We start from the raw sequence: 21,562 nt of genomic DNA, 5'->3' as shown, positions 1-21,562 counted from the left end.
TTCAACTCATTTTCGGCAAGAGGGATTAAATATCTTTAAGGCTTAATCTGCTTCCTTAATTGTTTAACTCTACTAAACATCGTTTTCTTAGTACAGGTTAAGATCTTTAGTTTTTTTGGTTTGGATCTTAATCCTTTTCTTTAGCTTCATTAGCTTTCATTTACGGATTAAGATAATTAAACATCAATTCTTTAGTGCTTTTTAAGCTCTTAATCTCTTAATCTCTTGTTGCCAAACAGTCCCTTTTAATTGGATGTATAACAAAGCTAGTGGCTGGTGAAATGTTTTGTCAAAAATATGACAGTCACGTCTTCAGTCTGTGTTCGACTAAGTGCCTAAATTTAATGTTTCGATCTACGGGTAATTTGGCAAAAAAAAAAAAGAAGGTTAATGGTTTCATCTATATTTTGAAAGGTTCTGATTGTAGTTGCACACAATATTGTTGGTGGACAAATTCAAATGAGTAGTCTGGATGAGCGACATTATTCTCAATTTTTTAAATAAATATTTTAATTCATGTGCAAGCTGATGTGAGTATACTATTTTGACGTTTGTGACGTTTGGATTGTGCAAGGATTAATGTAAGAATAGAGATATTAGTAAATTAGTAGATGAGAATAGAGAAAATAATGATTTTTATATTAGTATAAAAATGATATATTCGGATCGGTAAAAATATTATTTAGATTATACATTTGGAAAAATAAATAGTTGTAACTGAGAAAAAAGTAGTGTTAATGTGGTGTTAATTAAGAGAAAAAATAGATAAGTAGGATCTCAAATGAATTGTCATGATATGAAGATGAAAAAATAGTTAATGTGGTGTTTACAAAAATTCAAGAAAGAAATATTTTCTCTTTCAATCCAAAAATAGCTGTCATTCCATCTCCTACAAAAATCAGTGAATTAGTGAGAAAAACAACTATTTCGAATAGCAAGATTTTGTTTTTGAAACCCATAGTTATTTCAAATAGTTGCTTTCCTCGTAACAGTAATTTTTGGTGTAAGGTTTCGAATTGCGATTGATACAGTAATAACAAGCAAGAACACATGTGCTGGACGTCTCGTAGTTATTGCTACATAAACTTGTTAAAAGAAGACGGTGGCCAACTTAATTTTCCGTACTGTTTATAAGAGTAAGTTCACAGTTTTTAAAAGAGGAATTCTATAAGATTAAAAACGTCCAATGCATCTCAAGTTCTCAACCCGTTTGACTTGGCCTGATCAAAACTCAAAAGTTCATCTGACGAAAACCAAAAATTGAGTGTGGAGAGTTGTATTTAGTACAGTGCATACTTTATTACGAGAAAGGCGAAAAATATTTATGTTCGTAAAAATTGGAAACTTTATTAAAGAATAGAAATGCAATACTGTGGTTAGATAAAGTTTGAATTCGGTTCATATCAAGAATGAATCGGCTCTAGTGTAGCCAATTACAAATCCAGTCCAGTCAGCTTGTTTATGCTGTGAGTTTCATCATAAATAAAAAATAATATTTTTTTAAAAGATTTAAAGTCAAGTGATCCAACTATATAATAGTTTTGTTATTACAATAAATAATTTTTCTTATCCGAATTTCGAATTTCGAACTCATAATCTCTTATATGAAAATCATGTGCTTTTGCTACTAAATCAGATGCTAGTTCTTATATATAAAAAATAATAATTTTTTTTTTTTGTGAACTAAGCATAGACCGCGAACTGTGTAAAAAGATTAAATATTATTCCGACAAATGACTTCATATTATCGTGATGTGTACGGAAAAATTAGGAAAGAGTTGTTCAAAAGAAATTCATCTTCTCCACAACGAGTGAAATTAACACAAATTGAGCTAAATTTAGTTTAAACTCGCTCATGACGAGTCGAATCAGAATTGAACAAACTAATTACATATTTTTTTAAGTTTATCTCGTAAAATCTGAACGCTTAAACTGTCAAGAAAATCAAAAAAAAAAAAACACAGACATGTAAACCAACTAAAGTAGTGCATCAATTTTTAACCCAATTTTTTTATAAATACTCTCTCCCAAAAAAAAATAAACAAAAAAACCACAAAATAGCCAAGAGTAAAAATTATAAATGTCAAAAATAATAAACTTGATCTATTTTGTTTGATGTTTCTGTTAATATATTCAAATTACAAGTTATTCTTACTATTATTGAAAATAAATAAACAAACATATTAAAATCAAAAGATAATATGCGTTGAATAAAGGGAATATGATGAATTTGACGATCAGCAATGTTAATTGGAGGACTTCAAAAATAAATCTCCCATTTGACATTGCGATCATGCTAAATTTTGAATTTTTAGGATTCGGTATTCTTTTAGTTTATCAATATTTGGGCAGAGGTATTTTTAAAATTTTCGGGATACACATTCATTGCACTGAGGGTCCGATTGTAATATAATTTCTCTGGAATTGAAAAAATCACACTTTGTAGTATTTTTCAGTTGCAATTCTAAGAAATCACACTCAGAAGTATTTTTCAGTTGCAAAAATAAATAAAAAAAGTTAAAGAAATCGTACTCGGAAGTATTTTCCAGTTGCAAAAGAAAAAGAAATTGAAAAAAAATCACACTCAAAAGTATTTTTCAATTAAATTAAAAAAAAAACCCGCACTTTGAGGGCTTGTTCGGCCGAATCACTGTTCCCGTGGGAAAAAAAAATTCAATTGAACTAAATTTTTTTTTTCCACAGAAACAGTATTTTTCAATTCAATTTCCGTGCCTGTGCCCATTCCCATTTGTCGGCTGAATTTCCAATTGCAAAAGGGAAAAATCGAAAAAAGCACACTATTTTTCAGTTGAAAAAAAAAAAAAAAAAAACTGAACATGACTGCCCCGTCTTTTATCACGTGCAGTGAGACGGCGGTTGTCCTTTGTCGTGACCTGATTACGTTGATCAACGGCTCAGATGCATCCTAAAACATAAAACGAGGGTCAGGAAAGTCGAAGCATCTAGAACCGGGTCAAATCTGTTCTCGGAGCATATTATGTAATTATGCGTATCTTCTGGTTAAACCCATAGATGCGACATGAAATTATTTCATATTGAAAGCAAGATATGATTTCTGTGGCTCACAGCGTGCCGCCGAAATAAAACAAGAAGGAAAATAAAGTAAGCGCTCGCATCGGCGTGCGATGAGAAGATTTGTGTTGTTCTGAAATCTGAATCCAAAAACCGAGACCGAGTGAGCTGGTGCTAGCTGTAATCAGATTTGTTTATTTAACACTCTTTCACGCACGTGAAATAGAAACAGGTGTCGGATCTTCTATGGCAGAGTCAAGTAACGTCGTTTCTGCTATCATTGTGTTTCTTCCATTTAGATTGTCCGATCGACCGATCCAAAGTAATTGTCAGATCGACTCGCTGACAATATTTTTTTTTTTTTTTTTTTAATAACAGTGAACTACTCCAATCATTTCACAAAACGAAACATTACATTATTTGACAAGTGCTGATACTAGTGGTATCAGTCTTGATTTTGAACAAGCAATTACATATTACAAATTTGAAAAGTGCTAATACTAGTGGTACCAGACTTGATTTTGAACAAACAACTATATATAAAGTTCAATATTATTGAGCTAAAACAACAGTACAAAACCTATAGCATAACAAAAAAAATATAACCAAAACATAACGACAAAATAGAGCATACATCCAGTTAAGCAAAACACCGACTAAAAGAAACTACCCACTAAACTGCTATGAAATTGCTACATTCAAGTATCAGATTTTACATTCCTCCCTTAGGTCGGACTCATCTGACAATATGTAAAGAATTGAGAAAGAAGTAGTATAATTGGTTAGAACAAAAGTTTTAAGATTATTGGTTACTTGATAATTGAAAATTTAATTCTCTTGTAACTTTCCAGTTTTTGTAAAAAATTTAAAAGACAATATGGAAAGAACTTAATTTTAATGTGAATTTGATTCCTACTGATTGTATTTTTTTACATAAAGATAACAATGATAGAAGCGAGAATAAATGTGAATCAGCGGTAATAAATTTACAAATAGTGAATAAAGTTTTATTGGTAAAATAGTGGATTAGATGTAATTAATGATTCAACGGTTTAAGACTTTTAAGTTATTTGTTGGCTAACAGGTTAAGTATAATTTTCGCAATAACTTATCAAAAAATTTAACTTTTTGAATATGTACTCTATGCTGCTAATGATTAAGGTTAAGCTCAAAGAGAAAAGAAAAATAAATCAGCTCCAGCTCGATCGGCTTGGCTGGATTTTGAAAGAAAAAGTTCGGCTCGACTCTACCCATGTAAACACTTAGCTTGGCTCGGCCCGGCTCATACCATATTTGGGCCTAGCTCGGTTGTTAGTGCCATGCGTTAATAGATTGTTTGTAGAGATACAATTAGTACTATTCTTGCTCCATCCAAACATCGAATAGTTCACAAGAATAATGTTATTCTTGGATTCATGCTATTCTTACTCCGTTAAAATGCACTCAAATAATTAACTAAATTTTTATATATGTTTTTTCTAATTTAAATAAGGTCAACGGAACCTAACTTTCACCTCCATTAACATATCACATTCAAGAGAGAGCAGATGAGAGCGATCGAGAGCGCGAGGTGAGAGGCGAGAGAGAGAGAGAGAAAGAGAGCGATAGAACAAAAGAGCCAAAGAGGAGGAGACTCGATTTGATGGGTTCATGAGCCGACCGGCTCGACTTGGGATTCGGTCTTGTTCTAGATCAAAATTTGAGTAGAGTCGAGTTTAGACTTTTTTAAATTTAGAGTCTGACTCAATATAAAATATTGATATGTTAAACTCATTGGTTCACAAGCTGGTTCGGCTCACTAGCAGCCTCACTCTTAAAGATATTAGATATAGATATACTATTAATGTGGGATTGAGAAACTTGTAGAAAATGGTAAAAATGTCATTTTTTTCAACGTTTTGCTTTAGGATAGGAAATTTTTGTTTTAAAACGCATGTATTCTGAATGTTCATGATTATGATTGCGGCGAATCTTGCAATTTAAGTTGCATATTTTTTTAGTAATAATCAACATAATATATATCTAGATAAACAATTAGTCGGTATATATATATATAAGAATGTATATAAACTTTCAAATTATTTTCAAGGCATTCAGCTAGACACTTCTAAGGTGAATTTGATTAAATGGAGATAGTATTATCTTGATGTAAAAATTTGACACTTGTCGTGTTCTATATAAGTATATATGAAATATGGATCCGGATCTGCTGAAATTCTAAAGAGAATTTTAGAGTCCCTGCAATTCCCCTCTCTATCTCTCTCCTCTCTCTTCTTTGTCTCTCATCAAAGAGTTAATGAAAGAGAAAGAAGAGAGAGTTGATGAGAGAGAGAAGAGAGAGAAAGAAGAGTTGAAATTTCAGCCGATTTGAATTCATGAAATACGAGAGATAGACTCCCATATTTTTTCCCAAAAAAAAAAAGAAATCCCATTTTGTCACGTGATTTTAAGAATATGGTATCAAGTTTATGAGAGAGATGGAGGATCTGAAAGTATTGCATCAGCGTAGGTGTGGACACGTCATAGCCACTGAAGATGGAAATAAATCTGCTGTGATCCATAGGAATTGCAGGACCCTGTTATTTCAAATCCAACCTTTCATTTGTTTTGAGATTCGTGTACAAAAACAACTTCCATTGAGTTTGTGCATTTAAAAAAAATGAAAGGTTTGATTTGGATAACAGGGACAATGCAATTCCTTTGGATCGCAGCAGATTTATTGCCACCGAAGATTGATACAGTCTGTTACACAGTTTTGGCATACAGGATTTATGGTTTTTGTAGCAATGTAGCTGGCCGTCATTTTCCACTTGGATTGTAATTTTTAGTTTTGTCACTTTCTAAAATTTGTGTACATGGAAGCTTTTGATTTTAATAAAAATCGGTGAATTGTTTCCGCTTTTATAAAAAAAAAAATCCATAATATCATATTTACTGTTTTAAATTTTAAAAACTAAAAAATTATTAATTTTATTGCATTTTCTAATAAAATTCATTTTAAATTAAAAATCCATTTTACCTTTTATTATAAATAAATAAAAGAAATGTAGCATGTTTAAAAAAAATTATAGTTTTCTAATTGGTCGGATTTCAAAAAAAAATGATACATATTTCTACTTCTTACACATACACAAATTTATTCCTAAATGTCACCGTGTATACATAAGTAAACAAATTAATTATTTGCTCTTGAAAATCGATCAATTAGAAAAGCAACATTATGTTTAAGTATGCTAGATATTTTTTATATTTTTAATAAAGGATAGAATGGAAATTTAATAAAATAGAAAATGAGTTTTAATAAAAATAACAATAAAATGGGTAAATTTCCGTTTTTTAAAATTCAGAAGGATAAATATGATACGATGATATTTAGAGAAAAATTCCAAGTTTCAATTTGATATCACGTGACATCAAAGTTTTTTTTTTTTTCAATGGCTATATTTTAAGATCTTCAATTTTTTTTTTGTTGCGGCGTCACTCTCTCATAGATTTTAAAAAAGAAAAAGATAAGCTATAAGAACAAGCAACCGAACAAAAGAATTAAAATTCAAAGCCACAGATTGTGAGACGTTCACGGTTCATCCATTAACTTTTGTATTGGATCCTCTCCAGTATCCCATCCAGCTGGGCCCCACCATGTGCGGATCTGCAATTGCTTCCCCGGTTTAAGTTCCTTTGACCCGATTCGATCTGGTAAAATTCCGTGTGCGACCCCGATTCGATTTATTGCGTAACCGCCGAAACTGAAAAAGTTGAAGACGATGTAATTGTAAATGGTACCAGCCGATGGATCATCAGAAATTCAGAATGCATGGACCCGATGTCCCAACGGCGTCATAGCCCTGGGTCCCCCCACGTGCAGTACATAAAATGAGATCTTATGTGGCAGGTAACTCCTAACGCAGAACTGAAGCGCTCCTTTCAAGTTTCAACTTAGTCCAAAGATCCACGAATTATTCGCGAATTAAAACCGAATAATTTATTTTTCTAGTGATGCTGAACCGAACACCGTATTATTTTGTTGACCAAATTTTTGACAAAATTAAATACAAATAATTTGCGAATTTTCCGAATTTTTTCTAAATTTTTCCCATAACATTTTTTTAAATTTTTTTATTTGCTCTCTTGCAGGACTGAAATCTCTGGTCCGAATAATTCCGAATTATACTCAGATTATTTCCTAATCATGAATTTTTGATCTCGCCGAACAGAATCCGAATTCATTTGCCAGTATTCAAGTCCACAGTGACAAAGGAATAATTAGGGTTCAGTTCGGCGAGATAAAAAATTTGTGATTCGGAAATAATTTGAATATAATTTGAAAATGATTCGGAATTATACCTTGAGTTTGGACCAAAAGTCTTAGGCTGCCAGACTGCCACGTGTCAAACACGGGCTGAATTTGGAAATGATTTGGAATTATATCTTGATTCAGAATTACACCCTGTATTTGTGATTCATAATAATTTACTTTAGGGATCCAAATTTGTGTCAAACATGGGCTGCCAGACTGCCACGTGAAGATGCTTTAGGGCCATTTTGAGTTTGGATCAAAACTTAAAGTTTAAATCAAATCCATCTGAGTTCTTACTGCTTAATTTTTAAAGTTTAAACCAAAACTTTGGAAACCACCTATCACATCTACAACAGACAAGAGACTGGCCCCACCATGTACACTAGGCTGGAAAGTGAGAAATGAAAACCACGTGTCGCCTCCATAGCAGACAGGAGATTTCTTTGCTCGACGAGAGTGACGAATTTTTGAAAAGAAAACGTGAATAAAATGACAAATTCGTAAAATACGCGAATAATTCATAAATTACCATTTAATTTGCGAATCATTGTATTAAACACGTATTGATCTGTTGGTGACTCAAAAACGTTTAATTTGCCAATAATTCTTGAATTAAACGCAAATTTTGTTACTATAGTTTCAGTTAGGGGTGTTCAAACGGTTGGTTCGGTTGAAACCGAACTAAAAAAAACAAACCATTTTTTTCGGTTTAAAAAAATAGAACCGAATCGAACAAACTGAAGTAAATTTTGATTTGTTCGATTCAAACCGAAGTAAACATATTGATGTCATTATTAAGGAAAATTAAACATGTTCATACATAAGTTGTTCAATTCCATACAAAATATGTAGATGTTCTAAAATATTTAAACTAAAACGAAAGAAATGAAGCAATGATTGAACCAAATAAAATATAAACTATATTTAAACTAATATAATTCAGTCAGTTCGATTTAGTCGGTTTTGAAAAGTCTAAATCGAACTGAACCATTTAAACCGAAATGATTCAAAAATTGAACCGAACCATTTAAACCGAAGTTTTTCGGTTCGGTTGAAAACCGAACAAACGGAACCATCTGAACAACCCTAGTTTCAGCTCGTCTCAACTTACGAACTGACCTGATACACATAAGAACTCACAAATTGAGTGGCGGAGAAAATGACACATGACTTGTCGTTAATGGACTAGTACACGAATCTTGACTAGAACGACTTTTAGGCTTTTAGCCTTTAGGCGAGAATGTTCGAGGTACCTCGTTTAATTGTTTTGCAACAAGCTGTAGTCTATAGTATATATATTGTGTATATATATATAATATAACTTTCTGAATCCGTATCGACCAATCATTGTTGTAGTTTGGAATATTTGCAAAATTCAACGATATAGACAATAAGTTAATAATACTGGTTTTTTTTTGTTTACTCTTTACTCAGAAACAATATCTGTCCTTTTCTGAATAAAAGTCTCACAAAGAAAAATAATAAGATAATTTGAACTTAGTCAAACTGATAATTTTTCTTGGAGGGATTTTGTTAGAAAGTTCGGATCCAGTTAATCAAGGTAATGACTTGTAACCGGGTTCGGGTAAGACAACCACATCAAAAATCTTGAAATGGACCCGTGAAGTCAGTATCCCATTCTGATCCTCGCCTTTCATTGGGAGATCAGCGGAGCACGTTTTGACAAGGTGTCGTTTCAGCTCACGAAGAAGCGGCGACACTGTCGGAGAAGCATCTCAGAAGAAGCGGAGCAGGGACGTCCGACGCCTTAGGATGGCAAACGTGATGTCCGGTGCGGTGTGGCCATTTCGAGTTGGCGTGGATGGTGCAGCAACAGAGGCCATCGATGAACTTGGCGAGATCAGCTGCTTGCTTTTTTTTTTTGGAGATGTAGATAAATTAAGGGTCAAGATTTGGAATAGAAGTTCAGACTTTATGAGAGGTAAGAGAAAGATGAATTAGATGCTTATTAATGGAAGGGAATTTATGTTTATTTAATAAAATAAAAAACAAATAGATGTTTAAATATGGAATAGAATTATAGAAAGGAAATATTTATTCCAGGTATAAAGAGGATCCTAGGAGTTTTTATTCCAGGTATAAGAAGGACATGAGCATAGGCATGTTCGCCAGTATTGGGATCAGTGTTTAAAAAGGCTTTACCGGTCGATTAAAACGTCTGTTTAATCGTTAACGGCAATCAAACCGTTACAAATACACTAATTAGAGGCTTGTTAACGGATTCGTCTATTTAATCGGCCGATTATTTCATTTATTTCCATTTAATCTTCATGTTTACTTATGTTTTTTCTTATTTATTATGGTGAATATTTATTTTTACATTGTTTTTTTTTAACTACGTGTGACAATAAGTTTTATAAATCTTATATGGTAGTTTTATTTGTGCTTGGATATATATCCAATATTTTTTATGTGTTTTTTCTTCTTACTTTGAAATTGATTAATTCTTCTATTATTTATATATCATATATTTGTTCTTATTTACTGATGTAATTTTTTCAATTAGTACAACATGTTCATATAAAAAATAAGTTGTTATTATAAATTAAATTTAGTAATTTTGTGTTGGAATATTTTATTTCTTTCAAATAAAATGTTATTCTTAATTGAAAAACTTAATTGTCGAACTTATTTTCATTGAATAAATATGTTGCTTACATGAAATTATTAATATACACATAATTTTAATGAAAATAATTAATAGTCCGTATAATTTCAACTAATTAACCGCGTACCAATTAATCACTTAGCAGTATCTTGTCCGTTTGACGAGTGCATACTGTTATTTACAACACATATTTATACTGGAATAAAAGACAGAATAAAAGAATTGAAAGATTTATTTTCTAGAATATTTGTTTGGTGTTATTAGTTGGAACGAGCTGGGTTATGCAACATAAATTTTAGAAAAATCGACATGATTTCTATTTAAAAAAGTCAAGAAAGAAAAGGAGGAAATAAATATTATATTAGTTTTGCATATTTTGTGTACGATTATACGGTGTATTTATAGACTTAATTATAGATTTGTTTTAAATCTCTAACTCACTCTGTAAATAATTTTTTTTGTCATTATATTTGTTAGTGGTAATTTTAACCACCAACTATAAAAAATAAATCTCTAACTGATAATTTTCTACCTATTATCTTATATTTTAAATTATCTTTCACAATATACATATTTCGGATAAGATAATTTTAGCTTTGATAAGAAAAATTAAACTAGTTTTATCAAGCAATGAGCTAGAGTAATTTAAGCGAGAACAAAAGGAACAAATTATTCAGAAAATGCAACTTAAGATCCTAAACGCACAATAGAAGTGGTAAATATTTTAACAGAGTAGTTTTAACTTCATGCAGCGCACAAACCATATGCAGAGCTGTTTTGATTCTATAGTCCATGCACTGAATGAAGTTAAAACTGATCTGTTAAAATCTTTACCCAAGAGAAGCCTCCAACTAAATGACCGTCACACCATTTAAGTGAACCAATCAATTTCATTTGAAAGCAATCAATTAGATGACAAGATATTGGCGAAATTAAGGAATCATAGATCAGATCCGAAGAAAATTTACCCATTTACAGCCTGACAATTATCAGTCCGAATTTGACTGGAGAAAAGACAAATCATCCTTTGGACATGATTTTCTGCGGCCGAAAGTGCAACCAAGACCACGGTGACAAACAAATAATTCATATTCGGTTCTGCAGGGTACAAAATTTGTGATTCGGGTATAATTCAAAAATCATTCGGTACAATAAATAAGCAAAATAAAAAAAACCAACCCCCCCCCCACCCCCAATTTATTTTTTTGTATCTTTCTTGTGAATAATTTAGGATTATGTTAATCATAACTTACAAGGAACAATCATTAATTCGGATCTTATTTTACTAACATTTGATGTATTATATTTTTTGTTATATTTTTACGAGTTTTTGAAATTTTATCTTACAAAAAATATTAAATTTTTGTTTAATTACATTAACTTTTAAACTTTATGAAGCATTGCTGATTGTAATTCGACTTTAATGATATTTTTAATAATTTTTGTTAACAGAACCAATGATACAAATGCTCTCTTTCATTAAAAACAAAATATATATTTTTAGAGCCCGTCATATATAAAAGACTGTTTAAGATTCTACATATACATAATTATTTTAGATACTATATTTGTTATACAATATGATTATGAATGAGCTAGATCTTTCAAAGATTTATAAATATTAAAATTGATCCTGTGAATTTCAGAACTCCAATTCAAATTGATTCAACATATGAAATTCGCCACACTAGATCCTTAACCTGGATTAAATTACCACACGAAAAAACATTGCTCTAAGTTCTAACAAACAGCCATACTGCCGAATTAGAGTTCTCCACGTAGTTCATGAAGCCCACGCGGTTTGATTAGGTCAACAGCGCGAAACGTTTCGCCATGTCGGGTCCCCCCGTTCTTCTTGTGCTCTTCACATCAACTCTAACGTGTCAATCGTCTAGGGGTCGATAAGAATGTTGTGCTGTTTTATACAAACATCGGATCTGACTCAACATGTAATTCTGCACCGCCGTTTTGGGGAATCCGGTTCCCATCAAGTAACCCAATTTTTTAGTTTTAATCCAGACCGTTAGAGATGATCTAACACGAACCTTAATGGATCTGGATCCTTCAAATAATACTGATCCCTAATAGGAATCGGACACGTGTAAACTCAAAAATTGAGTTACTTTCGGGGATGTTCCGCCAAGAACAGCGGGCGGACAAAATATAAGGCCGTCGATTTCCAATTTCCTAGATGAACTCGGTTCATACTACCAGTGTGATCGCACCTGTGAACCGAGATCACCGTGGACATTATTTTTCTCGGCGCTTTTAGTAGAGTTTTAGGTAGAAGAGGCGTATGGTTTAATGTCTACAACCATGTAAAGTAAATACGACTCAGTATCTCAATTATGAGGATGGTTTCAATGCTTGTACTTTTCATACTTCGTTATAACTCATATCTTATATTTATATTTTAAAGTTTAAATTGTCGATCCGAATCATTCAACACGATATTCAAACTAAAATATAGTTGGAATAAAATTTTATAATTTTTGAAATTATTTTACTATTTTTCAAGATGGGTAGAAAATCATTATTTTTTGAACGGTAAAAAAACAGTGGTTTTGTACATATCTTAAAAAATAGTAAGAAAATTTCAAAAATTCTAAAATTTCACCTCCATACATATTTTAGTATAAATATCATATTAAGCAGTTCGGATCAATAATTTAGTCTTTGAAAACGAAGATATAAAATATGAGGTATTAAAACCCTCCTCTTCAATTATATAATCTTACTCTATCGATAATAATGACATTAACTCGATGATTTCGTCTATAATCTAGTTCAAGTAAAATCACCTTTTGTATTTTCACTTAATATCGATCTAGTAATGATTGAGATTGAAACATTATCATCTAAACAATATATGAATAAAATCTTAAGCTACTCCTGTTTCCCTTGAGTTTAATTCAAAATAAATAAAATAAACAATTTAGGACATAAAAGAGAGAATCTATCGTGCTATTATTGCACTGATCTATACTATCGCTCTCAATTTTAAATTTTGAGATTCAAATAATTAATTTGAATCACTCAATTCAATTCAGTTTATATATCAAAATGTCTCACTTAAATTTATATAACAAAATGTCGTAGGAAATCCCATTTTATTTATAGTTTTTTTGGATGGAGAAAAATATTGATTTTAAAATTTCTATATCATATGATGAAAGTGATTTTCTATCTACCAAAAGAGAAAGGTCCCAACATCTTTGTTATACAAAATATCAGAATCACTTTTTTTTACCTTTATTTTTCATATTATATTTCGTTTTTTGAAAATTAAACACGAACTTTTTATAACTTCATAAGCTAATGTTCACTCCTGCATAATTTATATCTGTTACTATTTAAAGGTTGAGAATAGAAATGTATTCAGACTATTAAAAACAAGGGTAAATTTCTCTAGAGGTCACTAAATTTTATTATTTGTCATGAATTGGTCACTCAAGTTTTATTTGTCCATTTTTAGTTACTCAATTTTGTTATTTGTCCCAATCAAGTCACTCTATACTTTTCCATCTAAAATCTTAACGGAATATTCTCATTTCGTCCAAAATATTAACATAATATACTCATTACATCCAAAATATTAACATAATGAGCATATTCCATCCAAAATATTAACGGAATGAGCATATTCTGTTAGTATTTTGGATGGAAAAATATAGAGGAACTTGATTGGGACAAATAACAAAGATAAGTGACTAAAAAGGGACAAATCAAATTTGAGTGATCAATTCGTGACAAATAACAAAGTTTAGTGACCTATAGCGAAATTGACTAGTTCAATAATTCTCTCAACTTATGACAAGTTGGTTAGTACTTAGTATTAAACATCTTACTAATTTAACTAATGATTCCTCAAATAATCAATTGCGTGAATTATTTTATTTGTGATTAGGCGGCAAAAAATACATAGTATATCGTATAAAATAATATTTAATATATTTTGTATCATATATAAAATTACTACATCAACAATTATAATAAAAGGGGGAATTTCATGTATTCCCCTCAAAAACTTCAAAATTACATATCCCCCTCTAAATTTTGAAATTACGTATTTCCCTCTCTAAACTTCAAAAACTCACAAATTTACCCATTTTATTGTCTTTTATATAAAAACTCATTTTTAACTTATAAAATACCTATTTTATCTTTAATTTAAAGCATAAAACACTCATCATATTTAAATTCGAATCACGAAGGGTTCCTCTACCATCCAAACTGCTTTAAGATATGTGTGTGCTAGATCAGCACGAATCTTGAAGCGAACAAGCACGTATCTTGAAGTGACATGCACATATCTTGATGCATTGCGTGCGGATCAAAATTGCTTTAAGTCTGTGCACACTAAATCAACACTAATCTTGAAGCAAAACACACACGTATATTGAAGCAACGTGGACAGATCTTAATGAGATGCACATGGATCGGACGGTAGATGAACCCTTCAAATTCAAATTTGAGTCCAATGGGCATTTTATGCTTTTAATAAAGGGTAAAATGGGTATTATATAAATTTAGAATGAGTTTTAATATAAAGGACAATAAAATAGGTAAATTTGTGAGTTTATGAAGTTTAGAGGGGGAAATATGTAATTTCAAAATTTTGAGAGGGAAATACATAATTTTGAAGTTTTTGAGGGGTATATGTGAAATTCACCCATAATAAAAACATCTACAAAATGGGTATCGAAAATTATAAATTATTATAATTTTTCGTTATTAATAAGTTATTATAAAGAGTCTGGCTAGTATGACACCAGTGTCACATGATACTAACATTAAAATTGATTGAATATTCTTCAAACGACTAATTCAAACCGTTCAAACCAATTTACTTTATAAGTGATGCATTTACATGTAAACTTTTTATATTTTCGAGTTATTTCAGTATCAAATCAAGCGGTAGAAAAATTAAAAAATGAATGTATTAAAATTAACTTAAAAACTCACACATTTGACTGATTGACTTGATACAAAATAAATTTAAAAAGTTATAAATTTTACATGTAAACGCACAACGAATGAAGAAGATCGGTTTGAATGATTTGGATTCACTGTTTGAAGTCGATTCAATAGGTTTTGAAGTTGATGTTGATGTTATACTAGCCAGACTCTATTATAAATTAGAGTAAAGCTAGGGTGTGATGTGCTCATCAAGAGGGTTTGATGAGCACAACTCAAAAAGTATATCGGACTGACTTCAAATATCGAATCAAAACCGTTGAAATCCATGTACTTCATGAGTGATGCATGTACACACAAAATTTTGAAAGTTTCGAGTTTATTTGCCACAAGGTCAAGCGGTCGAAGAAATGATAAAAATTGAATATATAAAACAACTTATAAATTAACTTATAAAATATTCATTTCTTTGACCGCTTAACCTTGTGGCAAATAAATTCGAAACTTTCAAAATTTTGCATATACATACATCACTCATGAAGTACATGAATTTAACCGGTTTGAATTCAATATTTGAAGTTGATTCAATATACTTTTGGAGTTATGCTTACCAAATCCTCTTCGTGAGCACATCACACCCTAACTTTACTCTATAAATTATTATAATTTACAAATTTGTATTTCTGGACCTATGCAAACTTGGCTGCGGGGGACAAGTTCCGGGTCATCGATCAATTATGAACCGGTTCTATCTAAAGATTTCTCTTCTTCTCGCTCTTATCTTTTCCCTTGTTAAGCCCGAACTTTCTCCCTCACCTCGCTCTTCCCTTTTTTTATTTTCTATTTTTCTAGTTGCCATAATACGATTTTGAAAACTAAGCAAGCCCCTCTTCCCTTTCTTCTTTCTAAACCTAGAGCTAGGGTTAGGGTTTTCTTCCTTCGTAGCGTCCATGGACGAATCGAAGAGATACACACGATGGGAGGAGGTGGTGGTGTCAACCGACAAAGGGAAGAGAGAAGTGCACTATTATTTGAAAGACAGCTGCGGCAGCTCGGATCTGGCCGTGGTGGGGAGGGAGAGGAGCCTCCGCCACATGACTTACGAGACAGTTGATGGATTTCTCCGGTCGTGCCACATGGAGTCGCCGTCGCCCCACTGCTCGCCTCTGGCTGATGGGTCAATGGCCCTCAAGTGGAAGACCAGGCGTGAGGTTGTTGATTGGCTCTCTTCGTTCATCTCAGGTAGTTTTATAATTTTTCAGCATCTCTGTTTCTACCATGTATTTTGTCGAAGAATCTGTTTCGTTGCGGTTTTTTCGAGTTTTCCTTGCGAAATATTTAGAGATTTGTACCTTCCAGTGCTTATTACTTCGGTGTACTTTTTTTTTTTGTTAGCTCAGGAGATTTCCTGGGCAGAAATCTCGTCAAAATCAGGGAGAGGTCTCCATCCGATAAAATAAAAAATATTTGGTTTTAATTCAAACTCTAGAGAACAAATTCGTCTTCTTTTATTTAAATTTTGGCAAATGGACTAGCAGAAGCGGCTTCCTCGCGGCTGTTTCTATGTAAATTTTCTTTTATTTGTAAAATCGGGAATCAATTTTGCCATCCTAATATTACTATAATTTTCTGATGAGCGGCAAGTCAATCGATCTACTATTTGTGGCTGTTATTCAGTTTGAATTCGTGAAGGTTTCGGTCTTTGGTCTTTTGTTTTGCTGCTTAGGCTGATTTGAGGCGGTGACCAAATTAGAGTTTAACGTAACCCTAGATAATAAAATTATAGGTTTTTGTTGGAAAGAATTTACCTTCGGGTCTTCTTATGTTCATAATTCCGAGTAATTTCCTGTAAATTTTCTGCTATTACTTTGCAACTCTTAACTAACTCTGGAGTTTTCTTTCTACCAAGCTTGTTAATTTGTATGAATGCTTAGCTGATGCTTTTTTTTACCATCTTTTTGGCCAGATACACTTAAATTAGAGAATAAAAACGTTTTCTGTTTGATTATATTGGTTCCAGTCTGCCAGAGCTTCAAAATTTGAAAGGATCTACAACCTTAAATACATCTTATGCTTGTTTTGAAAAAGATAAATATTCTGAAATTCTTGATTGAAGCCTTCTGAGTTGTTACTGCCTCTGTAATTTGAATAAATTGTTATCCAATTAGCATCTGTATTTCCATAAGATTTCAAAGAGGTTTCGCCCCACTTTGGCACAAGTTGATTTTGTTTCTGTTTCTTTTCAGAAATAGTATGGAATCCAGCGAGGCTAAAACCGTTCAACAATGTTTAATTTGAACAGGTTGCTTTTTGATCTACAATTTTGTATATTTAATTTTCAATGACGTAATCATCCCTGAAACTCCCTGAGGTTTCAGGTCTTCTCCCTTGGCAAGAGTTCTGGAGAAACTTCATTACGCCATAGACGCCATAGATCTGGTATGGGTTAGATACGTCATATTAGACTTAGTAATTGATAAAGACAATACTTTAATTTCCTATCAGTGTTAAGGAATGAAACTCTCCTATATTTCTTAATTTTGGTTATTTTGTTTTAGTCGTATTCCTTCTTTTACTGTTTTGGAACTGTCAAGTAATTTCACTCTGTCTAATCTGGAGTTTTGTCATGCGATGCGTTGGTAAATTTTTTCACCCTTCTTTATGGTTGATCTCCTTGTATAAAGAAATTAATCAGCACAGTACTTGAATCTTTAGCTCTTGAATCGTTCAGCTTTGTGCAACTCTAAAAAGCGAATTATCTTTTACTATTTGTTGCATTACGAGTGAATCTAAAAATGGTGCCTCCTTTTTCTTTAATAGGTTGCAGTACCTACAGATCATCCCCTACTGATGATAGATTTTCAGACTATGAAGACTTCGACCCCATGGATGGCCCTTCATCAAAGGTAGATTTTTGTCCTTTCCATCCAGAATAATATATATATCCTTTTCAAATCATCTAATTTTCTTTGCCTTTTCTTATCTTATGTTCAGATCATCATATCTTCGTCAATACCAAACCAACAGCAGTCAAAAAACTTCTCATGGATGGGCTCTGCATGGACCTGTAGGAAAAGACGAAAGCACTACCGATCTTTCTGTAGGAGGGGAATCACCATTTCTGTAAGTGCCTTGTCACCTCTTAGGTTGCAAACCATTCTAATTGTTACAGTTTAGTGCAAACGAACAGAAAACAAAATGCTTCAAACATGTCTTTATCATTCAATAAACATGGTGGGGTTATTTGCAATTGATACTCGAAAAGTATTATCATACATTCTGAACCCCAGTAGTGAAAAAATATTTTTGGGTCAAATGTAAGGAAACAATTGCTTAGTGCTAGTAGCAGATCCTTCAGAAAGGTTGGGTATTGTCTGCAACAAAACTACAACAACCAAGCCTTTAGTCCCAAACAAGTTGGGGTAGGCTAGAAATGAAACCCAACCGGAGTCTTCAGGTGGGTTTCATTTCCATAAAGAGGCTGTATTTTACATTGGCTCGCAATGTCTGCAAAATAAAGTAAAATTAAAATTCTGGGAAAAGCGACCTTAATATTGTAGCCTGCTATGTTTAGGCTCCTGATGTTAGGTGGTATCAAATGCTGTGTGTTTAATTGGTTTGGTTTTAACTGATTAAATTTTGTATGGTTGTTTTTCTTTGGTTTGGTTTCGACATTTGAAAGCTAAACAAATGAATACTTGTAAAGACTATCTTCTTATAGTAGTACAATACAAGATAAGCTAGTCAGCAATCATGTTATTGCTTTTCAATGAGTTAGCGAAGCACTAATCCTGGTTAAACTGGGAGTTCAAATTTGGTTACATTGGGTCAGTTATTGGTTTGGTCATTAGATTTATTTGGTTGGTTTGGTTTACATTATACACAAAATTCTTTCCTTTTTTGGAAAATTTTATTTCTTCTTGAACTAAACAGGCCAATAAATACCTTGTTGTGCTTAGAGATTTACTAACCTATGCTTATTAACCCTTGGACATACAGGTGCATGACTTTGTGTACATAATGGCTGAAGAGAATAAGAGACTAGTGGCTTATGTGGATGACCTGTATGTAGACATGCGAGAGAATAACATGGTGTCTGTGCGGTGGTTTCACAAAGTAGATGAGGTTGGAGCTTCTGTTGTCTTGCCTCCTGATGTGACCGATCGAGAGATTTTCTTCTCTCTCTGTTTCCAAGATCTCAGCGTAGAGTGCATCGACGGCCTTGCCTGTGTATTCAACCCGGCCCACTTTGATCAATTTCATTCTGAGGCCCGACCAAATCATCGGTTGTACCCGTACATGTGCCGTAGATTGATAGACAATGATGATATAAAGGCCTTTGATGTAACCCAGTTACAGGGTTATTGGAGTCAGGAAGCAGTTAGATCTATGTTTGCACCAACTTCTTTAAAATTGAGGTTGAAGATTTCAACAGGTAAAAAGAGGAAACGGGATGCTATTGGTGTTGACGAGAAAATTGCTTCTGTTAAGGCAGCTAGTGGAAAGTGGCAGCCATTGCCAGGTCAGAATGTGGAGGTACTTTCACAAGATAGTGGTATTAGGGGATGCTGGTTTAGGTGCATTATTTTGAGAAAACACCAGGATCGAATCAAAGTACAGTACTTGGATATCCAAGATGCTGACGGAACAGGCAAATTAGAGGTAAATTGATGCACGATTAATGCAACAATAAACTTTTTCTTTTTCTTTTTCTGGGAGCTTGTTTTTCAACTGATTTAGTCAAATACTTACCCTATTATTATAATATTTTTTGTTTAGGAATGGGTCTTGTGCAGTCGGGCTGCTACTCTGGATGATCTAGGTGTACGCAAAGTCGAAAGGCCAACAGTGCGGCCGGCCCCTTCGTCGGAGAGACCAATCTTAAGCTCAGACTGCTCTTTTAATGTTGGTTCTATGGTGGATGCTCGGTGGATGAATGGCTGGTGGGAAGGGATAGTCATTCACTGCGAGTCTGATGAAAAAATCCAAGTCTACTTTCCAGGTATTGTATAACTCTCTGGTTACTACAGTTACATAACAGAGAAAACTGTTTGAGTTCATTGCTGACTTCTTTTGCTATACTTTGTAGGTGAAAAGCGAGTATCTATCTTTGCCCCAGGACAGCTGAGACATTCCTCAGAGTGGGTTGATGGGAAATGGAGCCCTGTGAAAGAGAGGAAGGATATTGCCGATGCTATACTTGGCACCATAGGTAGCAGACAGAAGGAAGCCTCCAGTTCACGGGAGGAGCTGAAGTCAGAAACCCTTAGAGAAACCTCTACTCCAACAGATGATGCTGCTCAGGAGAACTGCACTCCTTCCTCACCTGACTTGAAAAAGGATCTGATGCTAGACGGGCTGAAGTGGAAATCAAGAAAGCGCCGCCGGTTCAGCCCGAATCGAGTCAAAAGGAGCCCTGGGTCAAGCAGTGAGTGCACACAGGAAGAGACTGAGCCGAGTGCATGTGGTAGTTTTGTTCTACTAGACTCATCTGATCATGAGAATTGCAAGACTAGTAGGGATCCGATATTTAGTGCGCCACCTGTTGCCATGTCAAACTTGGTGATGTCACAATAACAACAAGCTATTGGAGTGATGTGAGTTTTTCTTTGCATCCCCATGGTCATTCTTTTGAGATTTTAGAATAAATTGGGAGCTGAGGTGGTTATTGGATCCACACTGTAAATTTCGCTAGGTTAGAAACTTATCTTTTTGTTTGCATGATTAAGTTTTGTTTGGATCAGTTAGTGCTGGGATGAGAGAGGGATGTTGAATTCCTTTGGTAGGAAAGCCTAACCAGAGTTTTATTTACTGACCTTGCTTGTTGCTTTCCCTTGTCTGGTAGGGTAGTAGATGTTGGTAGCTGTTTTAACTTAGTCTGAAAATATATATTGAGTGTTTGCTGATCATATTGCTAACCTTTGTTAGTTGTGATTTTGTCTCAGAATGTAATAGATGTTTCTACTAGTTAGTCTTACATAATTCTGATGGTTATCTTTTTTGTCTCTTGAAATATTTATAAATCTCTGCTGATCTTGTTGCTCAATATCTGATTTGTCAGTATGTGCTCTGTTCTAGTCTAAATTGGCTCGAAGAGCACAATGAGATAAAAAAAATGAGAACGTTGTGAAACTGATGAAAGGTCAAATAAGTAGATGCAGAAAAGGAGGAAAGGAAATAAATAAAAAGATAGGGAAAATATAAGAATAATAAAAGAAAAAAAATTGAGAACGGGATGAAACTGAGGGAAGTTTACAGTAAGTAGATGCAGAAAAAGAGGAAAGGAAAGAAACAAAAAGACAAGGGAAAAAAAATTAGAATAATAAATGGTCATCGATGAGAAGAATTGGCATGTTAGTGTAGGTGCCAGACTGCAAGTTTACAAGGGTGAGCAGTTCAATGTGGCTCTATTCAGGTACTTATTTCCATGAATGCTGCCTTTTACATGTTATTTATATATTTGTTCATTATGTGCCCAATGAAGACCTTGATATCTAATGTTTCAAAAAATAAAAGAAGCCCTTGATCTCACCTCTATTTGATTACATTAGATAAACAGACTGAATTTGAAATTTCTGTGGAATTCTGGAAGCGAACTGAAGGTCCAAATACCTAGTTAATTACAAAGTCTTTACAGGTTCTGTACGGGCACTTGATGTGATCATAACTGGTAAGAATTTATTTGG

At 33.1% G+C, this 21,562-nt stretch overlaps 1 protein-coding gene across 2 annotated transcripts; it reads left to right on the top strand.

Annotated features, from left to right (window-relative positions):
* The first annotated feature begins 15,638 nt into the window (after window positions 1-15,638).
* On the top strand, window positions 15,639-20,919 carry LOC144573823 (Agenet and bromo-adjacent homology (BAH) domain-containing protein). 2 transcript variants are annotated; one of them, XM_078323578.1, is made up of 6 exons: window positions 15,639-16,118; window positions 17,697-17,782; window positions 17,871-17,999; window positions 18,876-19,538; window positions 19,656-19,878; window positions 19,966-20,919. In XM_078323578.1, the coding sequence occupies exons 1-6, from the start codon at window positions 15,827-15,829 to the stop codon at window positions 20,451-20,453; spliced, it is 1,881 nt and encodes a 626-aa protein (XP_078179704.1). In that variant the 5' UTR covers window positions 15,639-15,826; the 3' UTR covers window positions 20,454-20,919. The 2 variants fall into 2 exon arrangements, with proteins under 2 accessions (XP_078179704.1, XP_078179705.1); XM_078323579.1 differs by lacking the exon at window positions 15,639-16,118 and adding an exon at window positions 17,255-17,515.
* The last annotated feature ends 643 nt before the right edge of the window (window positions 20,920-21,562 follow it).

Source organism: Carex rostrata, chromosome 22, assembly GCF_964058835.1.
Source record: "Carex rostrata chromosome 22, lpCarRost1.2, whole genome shotgun sequence".
Classification (NCBI taxonomy): Eukaryota; Viridiplantae; Streptophyta; class Magnoliopsida; order Poales; family Cyperaceae; genus Carex; species Carex rostrata.
Note: the sequence above shows the minus strand (reverse complement) of the source record. Positions and strands in the feature narration are given on the sequence as shown.

Excerpts from the sequence above, each read along its gene's own strand:
- LOC144573823 (XM_078323578.1), top strand. The coding sequence starts at position 15,827 with ATGGACGAATCGAAGAGATACACACGATGGGAGGAGGTGGTGGTGTCA. Across the intron at positions 17,783-17,870 it reads TGGATGGCCCTTCATCAAAG|ATCATCATATCTTCGTCAAT; the intron begins GTAGATTTTTGT and ends TCTTATGTTCAG. Across the intron at positions 19,879-19,965 it reads AATCCAAGTCTACTTTCCAG|GTGAAAAGCGAGTATCTATC; the intron begins GTATTGTATAAC and ends TATACTTTGTAG.